Raw genomic sequence first — 18,152 nt, 5'->3', positions numbered from 1 at the left:
TGAAGCAATTTTAGGACATTGGATGTCCTGATAAATACATCAATCTTAGAAAGTACAGTCCAAAGGGCATGGCGATTCACTGAATCAAAGGCTTTAGTTAAATCAATAAAAGTCATGTACAGTGGTTGGTTTTGCTCCCGACACTTTTCTTGCAGCTGCCGTGCTGTGACGATCATATCCACAGTTCCATGACGTGGTTGGAAACTGCTCTGTGACTCCGGTAAAATTTCTTCTGACGGGCAGAAGGCAAGTTGCAAAGATCTGCGCCAGAACTTTGCCCGCAATGGCTAGGAGGAAGATACCACGATAATTTTCACTATCCGCTTTATCCCCTTTCTTGAAGAGGGTGACCATCATTTCACTGGGTATCTCCTCCTTTATCCAGATTTTAAGAATAAGCCTGTAAAGCTGCCGAATTAGCTCTGGTCCACTGTCTTCAAAGATTTCAATGGGGATCCCATCTAGACCTGCTGCCTTGTTGTTCTTCATCTGCTTGGTGGCATTGTGTACCTCGTACAAATTAGGAGGGTCTCCGAGCTCATCCCTAAATGGCTGTTGTGGGATTTGCTCAAGGACTTCATCTGCAATCATAGAATTACGGTTAAGGAGATCGTCAAAATGTTCTTTCCAGCGAGAATTGATGGCTTTGTTGTCCTTCAGAAGTGTGGTTCCATCCTTAAAGCGAAGAGAATTCATACCATGACAATTTGGTCCATAAACAGCCTTGGTGGCATTAAAGAAACCACATGTATTGTGGTCTGCGAGATGTTGGAGTTCTTGTGCTTTCTCAGTCCACCATTTGTTCTTGAGTTCTCTGGTTTTACCTTGGACTTCCGCCCTCACCTTGGCATGGGCTTTTCTCTTTATATTACAATTTGTCATTCTGCCAAACACGAAATACCATTCTCTTCTCATTAATGAGTTGCTCAATTTCAGCATCATTCTCATCAAACCAGTCCTGATGTTTTCTGGTTTGGTAGCCTATGGTCTCCTCACAGGCATTGGTGATTACTCAACTGGCTCCAGTGTTCCTCAGTTTCTTCCGGAAACTCTGATGGGAGCTTTTCTTCTAAGACTGCTTGGAAGTGGTCATGCTTAATAGGGTCCTTCAAATCTTCAACTTGTGCCTGTCCTTCTTTTGCAGACTCCATTTGGGAGTGATCTTAATTTTCATTGTGGATTGAATGAGGCGATGATCAGTCCAACAGTCATCAGCTCTTGTCATTGCTCTTGTGAGAAGTACGTCACTACGATCTTGGGTATGAACTATAAACGTAGTCGAGGAGATGCCAGTGCTTTGACCGTGAGTGTCTCCAAGATGTTTTGAACTTTTCCTTTTGTCAGAAGAGAGTGTTCGTAACAATAAGTTCATGTTCAGCACACTTGGTCAGGAGCAGAATTCCATTTGAATTTCTTTTGCCAACTCCCTTCTTTCCCAATTGATGCCTTCCACAGGTCTGAGTCTCGTCCCACACATGCATTGAAATCCCCCAGAAGGATGATCTTGTCTTCTGTAGGGGTCTCCAATAAAATGGTTTCCAGCTGAGAATAATAATCTTCTTTTACATTCTCATCAGCATCCAGTGTCGGTGCATAGGCGCTCACAATAGTTGCCTGTTCATTTTTGGTGAGCCTCAATTGGAGTGTCATAAACCGCTTGTTGATGCCAACAGGTACCTCATAGAGGCACCTTATGAGCTTGTTCTTTATACCAAAGCCCACTCCATGCAATCGGGGTTCATCTATAGATTTTTCCCTTCCAGAAATAGGTGTATCTTCCTTTCTCCTCCCTCACCTGTCCTTCATCATCTCTTCTAGTTTCGGACAAAGCAGCAATATCGATGTTAAACCGACTCAATTCACGAGCACTAATGGCTGTACGTCGCTCTAGTCGGTCGCTGTTTGAGTTGTCCATCAGGGTACGTATGTTCCAAGTTCCAAAGTTGAATAGTTTCTTACATTTTCGACCGCTGAGGTGGTGATCCTGCTGGATGTGGCTATCCAGCCAGGGAAAACAGAGGCAAGACTATTTTTAGGGTACCTTTTATAACCCTCACCCCAGGTGGGGTGAGCAGAGTGGATCCTAAAAAGGATTGCTCAACGACAACAAGATGCTTGACCTGCCTCGAGCAAGGCGACTGTGTATCACACACCCGCTGCCTGTGTGTCGGTCTGTAACTAGGAACTTCCGGATTTCACTGCCCTGTTCCCGTCGCTGATCGCCACCGGACTTTTGACTTGTGCAGTGTTATTTTTCCCTAAAACTGGAAGATGCCTGTGCGGGACTTCTTTTAAAGTGGGGAGACTGGTGCACAACAGTCACCACACTATCCTTGACAGGTAGAGGACTTGAAACCAATGGCCTGGGCACCATGATGATGGGAGATCCTCTATTTGCTGCAGCCTTCATCCACCTTCACAGCCATTGTAACATTACACAACAGTTTCACCTCCATTGTGCAGTTATCTTCCGTCTGCTCTGCTGTTGTCTGGAATCTAGCCCTTGATCATTCTGCCATGGGTAGCCCTAAGGGAATACATGACTCCAGGCAGCATTGCTTTCGGGGTCATTGAGACACGCAAGCCTCTCCACCACTACAAGGTGGTGGTCCATGGAGAGGAGTGTACAGTAACTCCTCACTTAAAGTCGTCCCGGTTAACGTTTCGATGTTAAGTTGCTGATCAATTAGGGAACATGCTCGTTTAAAGTTGTGAAATGCTCCCTTCTAATGTCATTTGGCAGGCGCCTGTTTTGTCCACTGCTTGCAGGAAGAGCAGCCCGTTGCAGCTAGCTGGTGGGTGGTTGGAACCAGGGTGCACCAGCAGCCCTCCCTATCAGCTCCCCACTCCCCTAAGTTCCCTGTGCAGCAGCTGCCTGCAGTTCAGCTGTGTCCCTCCCCTCCACTGCCATGTGCTGCTCCTGCCCTCTACCTTGGAGCTGCTCCCAGAGACTTCTGCTTGCTGTACGGGGGGAGGGGGGAAGAGGAGGGCTAATGTCAGGGTGTCTCCCCCTCCCCCCTGCTCCTGCACCCTGCTTACCCCATCTTCCATAGAGCGGGGGGAGGGGAGACACACTATGGAGGGAGCTTCTAGACAGTAGCTGTTGTCTCAGGAGATCTCAGCAAGCTGACTTAATTAACAGGGCAGTGTACTTAAGCCTGGGGTCAGCTACTTAAAGGGGAAATAACAAGGAGTTTGGTGGCATCTTAAAGACTAACAGATTTATTTGGGCACAAGCTTTCGTGGGTAAAAACCTCAGTTCTTCGGATGCATAGAGTGAAAGTTACAGATGCAGGCATTATATACTGACACATGGAGAGCAGGGAGTTACTTCGCAAGTGGAGAAGCAGTGTTGACAGGCCAATTCAATCAGGGTGGATGTAGTCCACTCCCAATAATGGATGAGGAGGTGTCAATTCTAGGAGAGGAAAAGCTGCTTCTGTAATGAGCCAGCCACTCCCAGTCCCTATTCAAGCCCAGATTAATGGTGTTAATGGTCTGTTACAGATTTAAGTCACTATCATTGAACAAAAAAACTTCAGAAACAGACTTCAAAGAGAAACAGCAGAACTAAAATTCATTTGCAAAATTAACACCATTAATTAATTTTACTTTTAATTTCTGAAATGTTGTTTTTATGATTGGTTTTTACGGAATTCCTTGCTTTCTATATAATTCAGGAATTAACTGGGCAGGTTCTAACTGGAGCTGACGTATTGGCAGTTGGTCAGTGCTTGTAAGCAAAGAGAGGGCTTTTCCTCAACTACTAATAATTTCAGAGAGCCAAAAGCTGAAGAGCTTGAGAGAGTTTTCCACCTGAGCTGGAATCTCAAAAGTAGGAATTCTGTGATAATATCAAAAAAGAGTTATAAGAAGTAATTTTTCTTACTTCCTAGGAATAAACTGCTTTCTATCAAGGCCATATACAGCATTTCATTCATTGCATGTGGGAAAATACCAATCAAAAGATGTGGAGGAAATTCTCTGATTTTGTTGTGTGTTGATGCTTATGTAAAATGGGTCTTGTTTAACATTTTTAAATGAACCTGATTATGAAATCTTTGTTTTTGAAGCAGTCTTTTGAGAAATGACAATTTGCCTAAACTTCTGTGGCTTTGTTTACTTGTATTTTGAATAAATGACTTAAGTCTCCTAAGTAATTACTGGGTTTTCAGAAAAAAGTTGCTCTGCATTTTAATCAACCATGGTTTTAGATTTCTGAATTTCTGTGATTCCATAAGTGTTCTCAGGGACAAAAAATGCGGGAATACTACTTGTACAGTTAGATTTTTGTTAATTTTACAGATCCTTCAGCTGATGAATTAAGGAGGTTAATGATGTTGCATGGTGGCCAATACCATGTGTACTATTCCAGATCCAAAACAACGCACATCATTGCCACAAATCTTCCAAATGCCAAAATAAAAGAACTGAAAGGGGAAAAGGTGGTTCGACCAGAATGGATCGTAGAAAGGTAAAATTAGAAGGATGGTGATCTGACTGTTTAGTTTTGCATTTGGTACATTTCAATGGGAGCAGGCTTCTCCCTTTAAAAAAAGAAAATGTCTAGAAAAACTACATTCTGAATGGTTGTATTAGGATAGATTTATGGTTTTATTTTTAATGGAGTATTGTATTTTTATTACAATCCAATTTGTTTTTCTTAGTTTATCAGACCACTCACTAGAAAAATGGCAATTTCTGAAAAAACAATCTTGCATATTTGCATGATGGCCTCAAAACATAGAAAAGTAGATCTTGAGGGGGCTTCGAGAGGCCATCTAGTCCATTCCCCTCATACAGGGGCAGGACCAACTATACCTAGACCAGGGGTCGGCAACCTTTCAGAAGTGGTGTGCCAAGTCTTCATTTCTTCACTCTAATTTAAGGTTTCGTGTGCCAGTAATACATTTTAACATTTTTAGAAGATCTCTTTCTAGAAGTCTGTAATATATAACTAAACTATTGTTGTATGTAAAGTAAATAAGGTTTTTAAAATGTTTAAGTAGCTTCACTTAAAATTAAATTAAAATGCAGAGCCCCCCGGACTGGTGGCCAGGACCCGGGCAGTGTGAGTGCCACTGAAAATCAGCTCACGTGCCGCCTTTGGCATACATGTCATAAGTTGCCTACCCCTGTGCTAGACCATCCCTGACAGCTGTTTCTCTACCCTGTTCTTAAAAACCTGCAATGATGGGGATTCCACAATCTCCCTTTGTAACCTATTCCAGTACTTAACTGTATAGTTAGTAGGATTTTCCTAATATTGAACCTAAATCACCCTTAACACAGATAAAGCCGATTACTTCTTGTCCTGCCTTTGGTAGATGTGGTGAACATCTGATCATAATTATCTTTATTACAGCCTTTAATGTATTTAGAGACTGTTACCATATTTTCTCCTCAGTCGTCTTTTCTCAGGACTAAATTTACCCAGTATTTTAACCTTTTCTCATAGGTCATGTTTTCTAAATCTTTTATCATTTTAGCTGCTCTCCTCTGGGTTCTCTCCAACTTATGCACTTCTTTCTTGAAGCATGGCACCCAAAACTGGACACAGCCCTCCACTTGAGTCCTCACCAGTGCCAAGGAGAGCAGAACAATTTTGATGGAGTGATATATTAATTCTGCTATTCTTTTTCTCTTTCTCCGCATGGTATAGATATCTTGCGTTTTAATCTGTCATGTAAGACTTATGAATATGGTGTAACTTGAGTGTGTGAGCTAGTCCTTTTTTGTTTGGCTATCGTCAGATATTGTCTAAGAGTAATCTCCGTTAGCCACCATTAAATAAATGAAAAACAGTTTACCTTACATAAAATATCTGATTGTTCTTAATAATCTGTCAGGGTACGTAGACTTGAATAAGCAGAAATACTATTTTTTCATTTTAATTGCCAGTGTGGATTGATATAAATCACCAATTTTAATCATGATTTAAATCATCAAGCAGGAAACTTTAAGTAATCAATGTCAATCATGTTTTGTATTGGTACTTTAGTTCTTAAAGGTTGATTGTCATTGGTTGATAATAATTAAAACATGTTGAGTTGCCACTAAATATAGCCTTTACACTTCTACTAAAAATACCCCTAACTAAATCTTAGGTGCTTGGGACGGGGAGGTGTGCTCCAGCAGACACTGGTGCTGGGTGGGAGAGTGCTCCAGCGATTGCTGCTGCTCCTGGGGGAGGGGGCAGCCCGAGGCCCCGTCTTTGTTGCTTAGGGGGCTCTGGCTCGGGGCCCTGCCACCGCTGCTCCGGGGCAGCGCTTGGGACCAGTTGCCTGGGGCTGCCGGCGCAGCAGCTGGTATGGCTGGCCCCAGGACTGCCCCAGCTGCTCGGGTGGTTCTGGGGTCAGCCACACCAGCCACTGCAGCTGCGGAAGTCACGGAGGTCCTGGAAAGTCACAGAATCCATGATTTCTGTGAAAGACTCGCAGCCTTACTCATAAGGAGTGAAAGTTCCCTCACCCTGACATGCCACCCATGAGCCTTAGTAGGTTTTTTTAACCAACTGCTGCCTGTCCGATGGTGTGTCAGGCTCATTTGGGCTGACAAGCCTAGTAGGCTTGTTGAACACTGAAGTGCCCATTAAAGCTTGTCAGGGTTCAAAGATGGAGGAGGTAGTCCTTGGGAGTGAAGAACCCCAACCCTGTGTCCCCTATATCTTTTGATGTTCCTTGGGCCCCATGCAAAGTAGGGAAGGGGTTCCTCACTCCCTATTTATCCCCTAGCTTGGGAGTCAGGGAGGAACAGGCAGTGCAGTGGATGAAAGTGGAAGGGACAGCCAAATGCTCCAATTTTGCTTTATTGCCCTACGCCTTCTTCCAGCTTCGTTATTTCTGCTTACTTGCCCCCTCCCCCCTCCTTGTTTCTGCCTTCCTTTAGCTATTAGGAGGATAGCCCCAATCCCATGGATGTTATGCCAACTGGAAGGGAGCTCAGTCCTGTGTAGTTCCTGTTTTATGCAAGAAGTTCTCACTTCTTGGGAGGACTACAGATTCAGGACTCCCCCTCAACAGGATGATGGGAGGCAACTGGTTAACAGGAGATTTTCTGGCTAGTAGACCAACAGGCCTGTTCCTTCCCTTCCCTCTCCTCCCCTATTTCTGGTGTCTATATTTTTAAAAGTATGTTGAAAAATCGGAGAAGATGCAGAAAAGAGCCACACAAATTATTCAAGGGCTGGAGAAGGAGCTCAATCTGTTTATTTTGTCAAAAAGATTGAGAGATGACTTGATTAATGTATAGACACCTTCATGGGGGAGAAAATACTGGGTACAGGAGTGCTCTTTAATCTGAGAGCGGAGAAAGTCATAACAAGAACTATTGGCTAGAAGGTAAAGACAGATAAATTCAAATTAGAAATAAGTCATTAATTTGGAACAGTGAGGGTGATTAACCAGTGGGATAAAGTACCATTTCCACCTCTTGCTATCTTCAAGACAGAATGCCTTTCTAGAAAGTATGCTTTAGTCAAACAAGTAACGAGGCTCAATACAGGAGTAACTGGATGAAGTTTAATGGCCTTTGATATACAAGTCAGGCAGGGTAATCTAATAGTCCCTTCTGGGCTTCAACTCTACATATCAGTGAGAGTTCTCTGACAGTTTGGATCAAAGCTTTCAAGTTCTGACGTAAGCAGAATTAACCCTAAACCTAATTCAATCTGATCGTTCTAAGGGAAATAGTGAAGATACCTAAGAAGAGAGATCTAACCACATCTTTTTAAAGACTGGAAATTTGCCAACATGATACATGTCTTTTAAAAAAAAAAAAAAAAAAGTTGCCAGGAGATTCCAGAAATTAGTCTCGTGAGACTCCCCTAATTTCCAGGGGGAACCTCTGCTCCTATTTTGTAATTAAGCATAAAGTAAAATACTAGAATAAATATAAACTGGTACAGTCAAAGCAATTCAAGTTCTTTAAGGGACATTGTCTCTCTCCAACGTATTAGTTCTTTGAAAAACGTAATAACATGGAAAATACTGACTGGAAGGACATAATATACTTGGCTTTTCAACCGCTTTTAATAAGACTTCTCATAAGAAACAATTAGAAAATAATGACGGATAAAGGAAATATTATGACAAGATTAAAAATTGGTTAAGTTGTGTGTTTAAAAAAAAAAAAAGTCAACGTGAACAGTTCTTTTTAGTAAAGACCAGTTAATAGTAGGTTGAAATTAAGTGTTGATACTGTTAATATATTAAGGCTTGATCCTTTGAGGCACCTAGTGACTCCAGTGTGAAATGAGAATGCAGCAGCTTGAAAGATCAGAATCTTAATTGGCAGAGAAAGTAAGTAGAAAACTGAAGTTTGATAACTTAATTGTTTAGATTAGTAAAATCTTCAGGGGGTTGTGAGTCATTTCTAGGTAGATTTTAACACACAGGAATTGAGGAGCATCATTGCGGATGAAATATATCAGGTATAAATGTAAAGCAATACACGAGCTGAAATTATCAAAACACCTCAGCAATTGAAGGAAACAGGATGTTTCAGCACATTAAAATGGATGTTGTATTATAATACAAATTTTGTTTTACAAAATAATGGTACATCATCTGAAAAACTGGAGGACATCTCAAAGGAAAGATAGAGTTCAGGACATTTAAAACCTCTGCTCTATCTATCTATCTAGAGAGAGAGCGCAGAGGTTTTAAAGGTCCTGAATATGGTGATACAAAAATGGTTAGTGGTTTTAAATATGAAAATAGATTGTAAAAATTAGAGAGGAATTGCAGTATTACTAAGAACACAGTGGAAATTGACAACGTGTCCTAGGTTTTTTAAAAATCTCATTCAATAATACAAGAAGGAGGAAAAACTGGAAATAAAAGGGAAGTCTTTTGTGAGGCTATTCTAAACATTCTGCTCCTCTTCCCCAGAGCTAGCTAGGGTTCTCCACCCCCCCACCCTCCAATGAGTGAATAAAAGGACATTTTTTTCCCCCAGTAGTAAAGGGTGGGATAATAGATGTTGTTGTCCCTAGGCCAATACATTTTCATGGCAATTTTATAAGTTTGATTTGCAAATAATAAAAGGAAATACTGTTTTATGAAGCATATAATCAGCCTATGGAATTCATTATTCCAGGAGGTCATTGGCATGTCTAGACTGCATTTTAAAACTTGTGGCAGAGAATTTCAGGTCCTGGGTCTATAGACTTGGGCTTGCATTAGGGCTTTAAAAACAGCTGTGCATACCTTTGGGCTTCAGCCCAACCCCAAACATCTATGCAGCTGTTTTTACCGCAGTAGTATGAGACCAGGTCTGTAGACAAGGGCTCTGAGACTTATGCCAGTCTAGACATACCCACTGGGGCCTTGTCTACACTGGGATTTTAGCTGTTGATGCAGTGTAATACAGCTTGAAATTGGGGTGAGCTATCGCAGTGCAGACAGTGTCTATTGTAGGTTTGTGACCGATGCAGCTACACCAACGGCTAAAATCTCAGCCTAGAAAATACCAGTATTAAGTACTGTGTTTGTATTCAAAGTTGACAGGATAATTTTGTGACTGTCACTTTGGGTTAGTCAAGTTCATGTGATGATATGAAAAAATTTTCATACTTCAGGAGTATAAATGCTTGGTTGCTACACCAACATTTTTTATACCTGAAAGGTTTGAAATGTCATTTAATTCGCAGTATTCATAAAGGAATATCATTTAAGTTGTATAAATGTATCAAAATGTACTTAATTCATCTGTTTTGGGGACTTTCTCTATTGTAGCTGTTTTGATTACACCTTTCCCTAGAAACCTTCCCAGTTCTCTCTCAAAATGCTAACTAGTTTGTTTCTCTAATTGGGTAACATGATCTCCCTCTACATTCTTCCCTAATTGTAACATGACAGCCAATAGAGGCTTTTTCCCCTGCTAAGTCCCTTAATAAAGTACAGGTCTAAGCTAGTTAGGAAATATATCATGGAGAAAAAAGTATTGAGGTGTTAATAAATGTTTTTGATAAATCATCTCTCTCTGTGTCTCCTCTCGTAAAAGCTTTGAATCTAGTCTGATTATTTGATTCTCATATGTATCTCACCCTTCCTTGGGGTAAAAAGGACTTCCACATCAGCAACACCTCTGTTCCAGAGTGCAGTATGGAGATCTGCCTGTGGTCAGGGGAAGGGGTAGTGGCTAGGAAGGGAACCTATCATCTCCTCCACCACGAACAGAGATCAGGAAGGAAAGATTAAAATCTCATTCTGGGTGGGTTTTTGTTGTTGTCAGGATCCCACTTTAAAGGAGAAGGGCTCCTGAGGAAGCTGCCAGCTTCTCCAAGGCCTAACAGTGCAGGTCTGGTGGGTAGAGACAGGGCATACCAGAAGCATGGAATTGGAATGATGAATGACAAATCTTCATGAGAAGAACCTCTGGAGGCTTTCTTCTCTTCCCTGCCAGTGTATTCCATCACAGGAGGGGACAGTTGAGCCTGTAGAATTCCAGAAGCTGAGGGAACTTTTTAAAGGTGAATCAGATCCTAGTGAAATTCCCATCTCTCTGATTTTTTTTTTTTCTTCTGGAGTGAGTGCATCTGTCTATTACAGTGTTCAGAGTTAAATGGATTTTCCAGCACATCACTGATCTGAGACAATTAGTTGATTACATTTCTATTATATTGTGAATATGGAGTACTTAAAGTCCAGGATTTGGAAATGAAGTATTGATGTCCATCAGACCAATAAAGTACTGACTCCTTTTAAAGCTACTTTCTTTTTGTGATCAAATCTGCTGAATGAATATTAGTTGAAATTTTTTGGCTATACTTGTATAGCAGTTATTGTAGTAAGTGTGCTTAATTTTGGTCTATTGTACAGTAACTCCTCGCTTAATGTTATAGTTATTTTCCTGAAAAATGCGACTTTAAGTGAAATGATGTTAAGCGAATCCAATTTCTCCATAAGAATTAATGTAAATAGGGGGGTTAGGTTCCAGGGAAATTTTTTTCACAGTATCAGTATTAAATTGTTTAAAACTTTACACAGCAATGATTGTGAAGCTTGGTTGAGGTCGGGAAGTCAGAGGGTGGGATATTTCCCAGGGAATGCCTTACTGCTAAATGATGAACTAGAACTCGGCTGAGCTCTCAAGGGTTAACATGTTGTTGTTAATGTAGCCTCCTGCTCTATAAGGCAGCATGAATGGAGGGAGGGGAGACAATGTGGCAGACAGAGACACATACCCTGTGTGCGTGCATGTGTGAGAGAGAGAGATGCGCATTGCCCCTTTAAGTACGCTGAACCACTCTAAGTAGATTGCCTTTTTAAGTAGACCAGGAAGTTGAGACAGCCGCTGCTGCCAGCATGCTCCCTTCCTCTGTTCTGAGCCCTGTCGTGCCCCCCTGCTCTATGGAAATGGGGTGAACGGGGGGAGGGGGACACCCTGATATTAGCCCCTGCCCCCCACACAGTAAGCAGGAAGCTCCTGGGAGCAGCTCCAAGGCAGAGGGCAGGAGCAGCACATGGTAGTGCAGGGAGGGACAGCTGACCTGCCGGCAATTGATAGCCTGCTGGATGGCTGCCGCACAGGGAACTTAGGAGATTGGGGAGCTGATAGGGGGGCCGCCGGTCCACCCTTGTTCCAAGCCCCCATCAGCTAGCTACAACGGGCTGCTCTTTCAGCAAGTAGTGGACAAAGCAAGCAGCTGCCAAACGACGTTACAAGGGAGCATTGCACAACTTTAAACGAGCATGTTCTCTAATTGATCAGCAACGAAACAGTATTAACCGGGACGACTTTAAGTGAGGAGTTACTGTACTTCAAATTAAAAAAATGTGACTTTCACATCTTATATGCTTACTTTCTAGACTTCTTGAACAATCGTTAAAATTCTTGTTAGCAGTTCAGAGTGTGTAAAGTATTAATTTTATTGTCATCCTACTTGCTCTATCCTCATTTCATAGCTTGAACTTCTTACATTTTAAAAAATGTAAAACAATTTTTCCCCAGTTAGGTGCAATACATCAACTCTTTAGAGGTTCAGATAACACAATTGAAATATGTGGACACTTAAAGGACTGCAGAGAAAAGCGCGTATAGCAAGACAGCAAATTGTAATGATCAAAGTATTAGCCTATTATAACTAAGATAATGTTAGATTACATATTTTTCTGAAAGCCTTGAGTGATAAACTTTTGCTTCTTTTCTGTTTCAGCATAAAAGCCGGACATCTCCTCTCATACATTCCATATCAGCTTTACACAAAGCAGTCAAGTGTTCAGAAAGGTCTCAACTTTAATACCATATGCAAACCTGAAGATCCTATGCCAGGTCCTAGCAATATAGCTAAAGAGCTCAACAACAGGGTGTAAGTGTTTCCAGTTTGTTAATACCAACAAAGCTGTTGATCGGTCAGTTATAATCAGTTTAAAATGATAATACTTGTATAGCATTTTATCACTTATCTCAAAGCATTTTACAAAGGAGGTTAAGTGTCATTATCCACATTTTACAGGTGGAAAACCAGAGGCATAGAGATATGAAATAAGTTGTCTAGGGTCCCATAATTGGGACTGGAAGAACCCAGATATCCTATTTTTGAGTCCAGTGCCTTGGCCTCTGTACCACGCTTTTCCATTATGTTTCTACTGTAGGACACAATGAGTATAGCACACAGCTGTATGGAAACAATGTGTGTTGCACACATTAAAAGAATCTGACCAGTGATACTGAAATTAGGTCTTTGGTTTAAAAAGAATAATACATTGAGATAATTATTCCTTTTGGTAAAGGTTTTGGAGCAAGTATAAATGAATATAGCTGAAAAAAATAAGTTTAAAATGTTGCAATGCATAACTTGCCTGTGGACATTTTTACATATGAGAATTTAGCAAAACTCAAAGGGGGGACATGTATATGGATAAGGAAAACGAATTATATTCTAAAGGATTTTAAAAATATAAAGAATAAAATTGGAGGGGGAATAAACACTAACGCTTGTAGGTACAAGTTAGTCTCTAACTGATTTGGGAGGGAGTGGGGTTAGGAAGAAATTTCCCCCTATTGGCAGGTTATTCCATAATTGCCCATTTTTGGTGTCTCTTGCAGAATCCTCTGACACATCTGGTATTGGCTGTAGTCTGAGACAGGATATTGGATTAGATGGTCCCCAGGTCAGATTCAGAATAGTAGTTTATATTCCTATATGTCACACAAAAAGTCAGTTAATACTTGTTTTAGTAGATTGTAGACCTAATCCTGCATAGCAACTCTCAAGGAGGATTCAGTTTATTATGGAATTGGACCTATAGCTAGTGACAAATGAAAGTGCTCCTACAGTATGTACATTCTAAACATTTCTTTTTTCCTTACATTCATCTGTAGGTGATATTATAGTAACCTAAACCCTAGTTTAATATTACGCTGGTAATAATTTGGGGATGAAAAGAATATTCAGACTTTCATAAATGTCTAACATAACCATTCTGAATTTTAAAATTTACTGTATACTATGACTTTATTAAGTCAGTGCCACTGGGAAACAACAGCTTCCCAAACACACAGTTATTCCAAAATATTGTTGATATGTTTAATGTAGTTTATAATTGCAGTAAGCTTAGATGAATTGTTATCACAGCTAATTATCTTTCTGGTTTTATTTGCATGTCAAGTAGCTAATTACCAATCACTTTTTGAATGTTTGTTTAAATGGCTTTCTGTGGGAGTATATAGGTTTTTATAGACCAAGAATCCACTTAACTCTTAAAGTCTAATTTTAATTGCACTTTTATTCATTGGTATTATTATAGTATTGCTCTTTGAGGTAGAAGTTTTGTCTTCACAGTATCAAGGTAAAAGTAAATAGCTAATGTACCTGTTGCTGTTTATTTTTATACATCCATAATATGCAAACAGTTTTGCTTAAAGAAAACAAATCTCCGAAAGCTGTGACTATTTTGAGTTTATAGATCTGGAACAAGTTTTAGCTAGGAGAAAACCAAATGGATTTCAACAAACTATCTATTGTCAAATATGATATCTGTAAATCCAGAGAAAGTTGCCTTACTAATGAGAGAGCATGATTAATGCGGGAGTGATCTTTAACTCTTATATTAGTAATATTATAGCGAATCTGCAAAAGTTTGTGTACAGAAAATACTGACTTTTTGAGGTGAAAGATCATAGTTCAAACTTAGTAATAAAGTCATATAATCTTCTACCTCTAATAACCTACCAGGAGTTTGCATGTGAGCATTCAGAATCCCTAAATTATATATATTTTGTATATGTATATGTAAATACTTAAAATTACTTCTTGATGAACTGTATCTTTGCTTTCTGTAAGATTATTAAATGACATTTTCTTGTCTGTTCTAGAAATTGCATAATAAAAAAGTACGAGACTGAAAATGAGATCAAAGCCAATGGAATCAGTAGCTGGAATGAGGAAGAGAAAGAAGAAAGTGAAGATTTAGGCTTTATGGAGCTGGAGCAGGTCTTTCCTGGGAGGAAACAAAATGGAATTCAGCATCACAGAGACAGCACTGCCATTTTTAATGGACATACTCACAATTCTACCAGTGCCTTACAGACACAGGATTGCGTGGTGCCCTCTGGCAACAGAGTTGCAAACAGGTTCTCTCCAGGCTCTGTGCAGGAGAAGGGGAAGACTGAAAAAGGCATCATTGACTTTAGAGACTGCACTATGCAGCAGTTGCAGGAAAGCAACAAAAACACAGATCTTTTAAAGAACCCACATAGGACTACAAGTAATTCATTCTCATCTTCATCTTTGCACAGTAATACTAAAATAAATGGTGCTCACCACTCCACTGTTCAGGGGCCTTTAAGCACAAAAAGCACTTCTTCAGTACCGACTCATAGCAAGGCCACTCCCTCATCATTGTCCAAACCTTTAGACTGCAGTTTTATTTCTGACTTTTACTCTCGTTCAAGACTGCATCACATATCTACATGGAAGTGTGAATTGACAGAATTTGTCAATACCCTGCAGAGAAAAAACAATGGTGTCTTTCCGGGAAGGGAAAAGTTAAAAAAATTGAAAGCGGGCAGGTCTGCACTTATGATAGCTGACACAGGTAGATACTTGTTTGACAGTTTTACTTAAAAAGGTTCTCTATTCCTTCATTCTTATGATAGGCAGCTGATCAAGATTAAACATGTGAGCTTTCTGTATTCAAAAGTGAGGTTATATGAAATAGCTACTTATGTGATTTTGAAAAATGAAAGTCTGAAGGGCCTTCTTCATTTTTTAATTTTAAAAGCAAATTGGGACTTAATATGAAATTCAGTTGTAAACACAAATCTTTTCTGTAGAATTATTAATTCATTCTTCCAGAGATTTCCAAGCTATTTTGGGTTCTTGAGCATAAACACTTTTATCTATACAAACAAAGGATGGTATTTGTTCTTACATTTTTCTTTGAAAATCTAACTCGCTACTTTTTACAGTTCATACTGAAGATTTCTAAGTTGAGTAGCAGTTGGAAATGATCTATAGTCGAAATGAGAATTTTTTTACCAAGACTGATGCATGCTCTTGGATCTTTGTGACCTTTCTTCATCTGATCTGATCTAGAACAAAAATTGGCTCTGTAAGTGTGTTGCAGTGCATGCAGATGCCATACTGAAGGCATTCATGTAAAGAACAAGATGACCAGAATTAATATGTTAAGTATAGTAGTAGCCTAAATATTATTTTGCATCTTATATCTTAGCAATATATTCTTGAACATGCAGAACTATTCTTCCTAATTAACGAAGGATGAAAGGCAGACCATTACTTCTAGTAGAGATTTTTATTTCTTTAAGCTATCAAACTGTCATTATGTATTCCTTTCTTTTCCCTAATTGTATAATATTGAGCAATACTTTTAAAAAAAAAAAACTAAAAAGACAGATGATAGATGAGATAAAATGATTAAATGTTTGAAAACGGCCTTAAAAACCGTTTTTCTTCTCCTCCTTTGCCAATTGACAAATGAAGCAATTCAGTTTTCTTGATCTGAAATACTTTTTCACGATGGACTGTTAGGTATTGTCCACACTTGGGATTTGCTCCAATTTCAGTGGTTGGTGGCTTGCCACCAGTGTAACTGCACCAGTTCAAATTCTATAAGGTACATGGGGAAATTACTATAAGTGACAATTGATCTGATGGCGCTTATCCCAGCTTCAAGCAGGAGTAAGACGCATCAGTGTAAATTGCCGCTTATAGCTGTTTTGCTTGCCTATGCTAGGGTTTGCACCTGTGTAGGTACACTGATGACTGAAATTCCCATTGTAGAAAAGATTTTAAAATCATTCAACACCTGTGAACAGAGAAGAGATTGTGCAGAGATAATGACTGCTCTGACTTTTGATCAAAAACTGAAGAAGCATTCCATTGCAGATTGAATTTTAGCATGGTGAATATTAAGACTTAATTATTAGTATATATAGTAAACTCCTGGAAACAGACTTGTTTTAACAAGGTGAAGAATGTTAATTGTGAGAACATAAAAGGGATAACATGGGGTATGATGCCTCACTTAGTAGACATTACACTGTGTTTTTAAACTTATAGCTACATTTCCACAATGTTGTTATATTGCATTCAATTATATTGTAGTGCATTGAATAGTATAAACTTTATTTTTTCTTTAAAGGCAGTTTAATAGTTGGGTGGAGAAGGTTATAAAAATAACTTTGCTGTATTTGGAAACATCTTATATCAGTCCTTGATGACTAACATGAGTACTGCAAAAATTGTAGATTAGGTTTCAAAATTTCTGTTTGTATTTGTTTATACCAGGTAATGTTTCTGTCTTAAGTTCATCCAAGCATCAGCGCTGTATAATGCACATGGATATGGATTGCTTCTTTGTATCAGTGGGTATTCGAAATAGGCCTGATCTCAAAGGTCAGTTTTCATATATTTTTAAATGTCAAAAATCACTTATACAATATTGAAAATGCACTTGCTAACAACAAGGAAAGTTGATTTGGTGAGTGCTTTTCTTCTAATAACTTTGCCTGATGGTATGAGAACAGTGCTCATATTGCCAGATCATATTGCTCAGTGCTCCATACGCAACAGATACATGTGGAAGAAACAGAGTGGAATTCTTATTGCCTCCTTTCCAGCATGTAGTACCAAGGGAAAAAAAAAAGAAAATATTTTCCCCACTCTCAGCAGACAAAGGTGTGAAATGGTGAAAACTGGAGGTGCATAACCCTCCAAAACTAGAAATGGGGAGAAAGCTGGGCTGTATCTGAACCCTGTTGGGATGACTTATCTTTTATTATTATTTATTTATTATTAAGCACAGGTAAGATTACCAGATAGCACTGTGAAAAAACGGGACGGGGTGGGAGGTAATAGACGCCTATATAAGAAAAAGTCCCAAAAACGGGGCATCTGGTCACTCCAAGCATAGGCAACCTGAATTCAGATATTTCCTAATTTATGGGTGCCCGATTTTGCAACCCTTAATGGATTTTTAACATATTTTTTCCTATGTAATTTCCTAGGGAGGCTTTTTTGGGTGGGAGGGCTAAACCTCAAGAACAGAAATTACATATGGAACTGTTTTGAACCTCTCCTGCATGAGTCATCAGCCGGCTTGGAATGCAGAAGTTGTAAATCCACAGCACAGATCACTGATAAACTAAAGGAGTAGCTGGTAGTAATACTATGCAGTTATCTTTTCCAGTGTCTTATGCAACTGTTTGCCAGAGAACAGAGGAATGTTGGGAATCAGAAATCCTGGGGTTAAGTCCTGGCTGTGGAAGGAGAAGTGGTTGCATGGTTACAGACAGAACAGATAATCATACAGATTTGGCACAAGCATTCTGAAAGGCAGCGTGGATACCAAATGTGATTTTGTTGTTGTTGTTTTTTTTTTAACCCCATCTGTAAATAGTGAGAATTATGCTTGCCTGTCTTCTAAGGTAAGCAGTATGTGGCCTTTTGCTCATTAAGGGCTGTCAAGTGGAAAAGGAAAGAATAGAACTCATTGTCTCCTTGGTCCTACTCAGTACATTTTCCTGTAGGCCAAAAGACATTCTACTGCAGTGCCTGTCCAGACCTTTTGCTATGGAGTCTGGGAGAAAGTGCATACAGAGGGACATTGAGGCAAGGGAGCATGCTCAATGCAGATGGAATGTTCAGAGATTTTACCAGTTAGCTCTACTGTGAAAATGGC

General features: G+C 39.7%; 1 protein-coding gene across 36 annotated transcripts in view; it reads left to right on the top strand.

Moving 5' to 3' along the window:
* REV1 (REV1 DNA directed polymerase) overlaps positions 1-18,152 on the top strand; it is a 100,137-nt gene that overhangs the window by 21,155 nt on the left and 60,830 nt on the right. For 21 of the 36 annotated variants that reach the window (XM_065580853.1, XM_065580843.1, XM_065580842.1 and 18 more), the window contains 4 exons: positions 4,306-4,474; positions 12,161-12,313; positions 14,323-15,044; positions 16,760-16,867. In XM_065580853.1, coding sequence (XP_065436925.1) covers positions 4,306-4,474; positions 12,161-12,313; positions 14,323-15,044; positions 16,760-16,867 — 1,152 coding nt within the window. Of the gene's footprint in view, positions 1-4,305; positions 4,475-8,214; positions 8,301-12,160; positions 12,314-13,061; positions 13,119-14,322; positions 15,561-16,759; positions 16,868-18,152 lie in introns of those variants that run through there. The other 15 variants (XM_065580867.1, XM_065580864.1, XM_065580868.1 and 12 more) reach the window with 7 other exon arrangements.

Source organism: Chrysemys picta, chromosome 1 (assembly GCF_011386835.1).
Source record: "Chrysemys picta bellii isolate R12L10 chromosome 1, ASM1138683v2, whole genome shotgun sequence".
Lineage (NCBI taxonomy): Eukaryota > Metazoa > Chordata > Testudines > Emydidae > Chrysemys > Chrysemys picta.
This window is presented reverse-complemented; position numbering and strand designations above follow the sequence as displayed.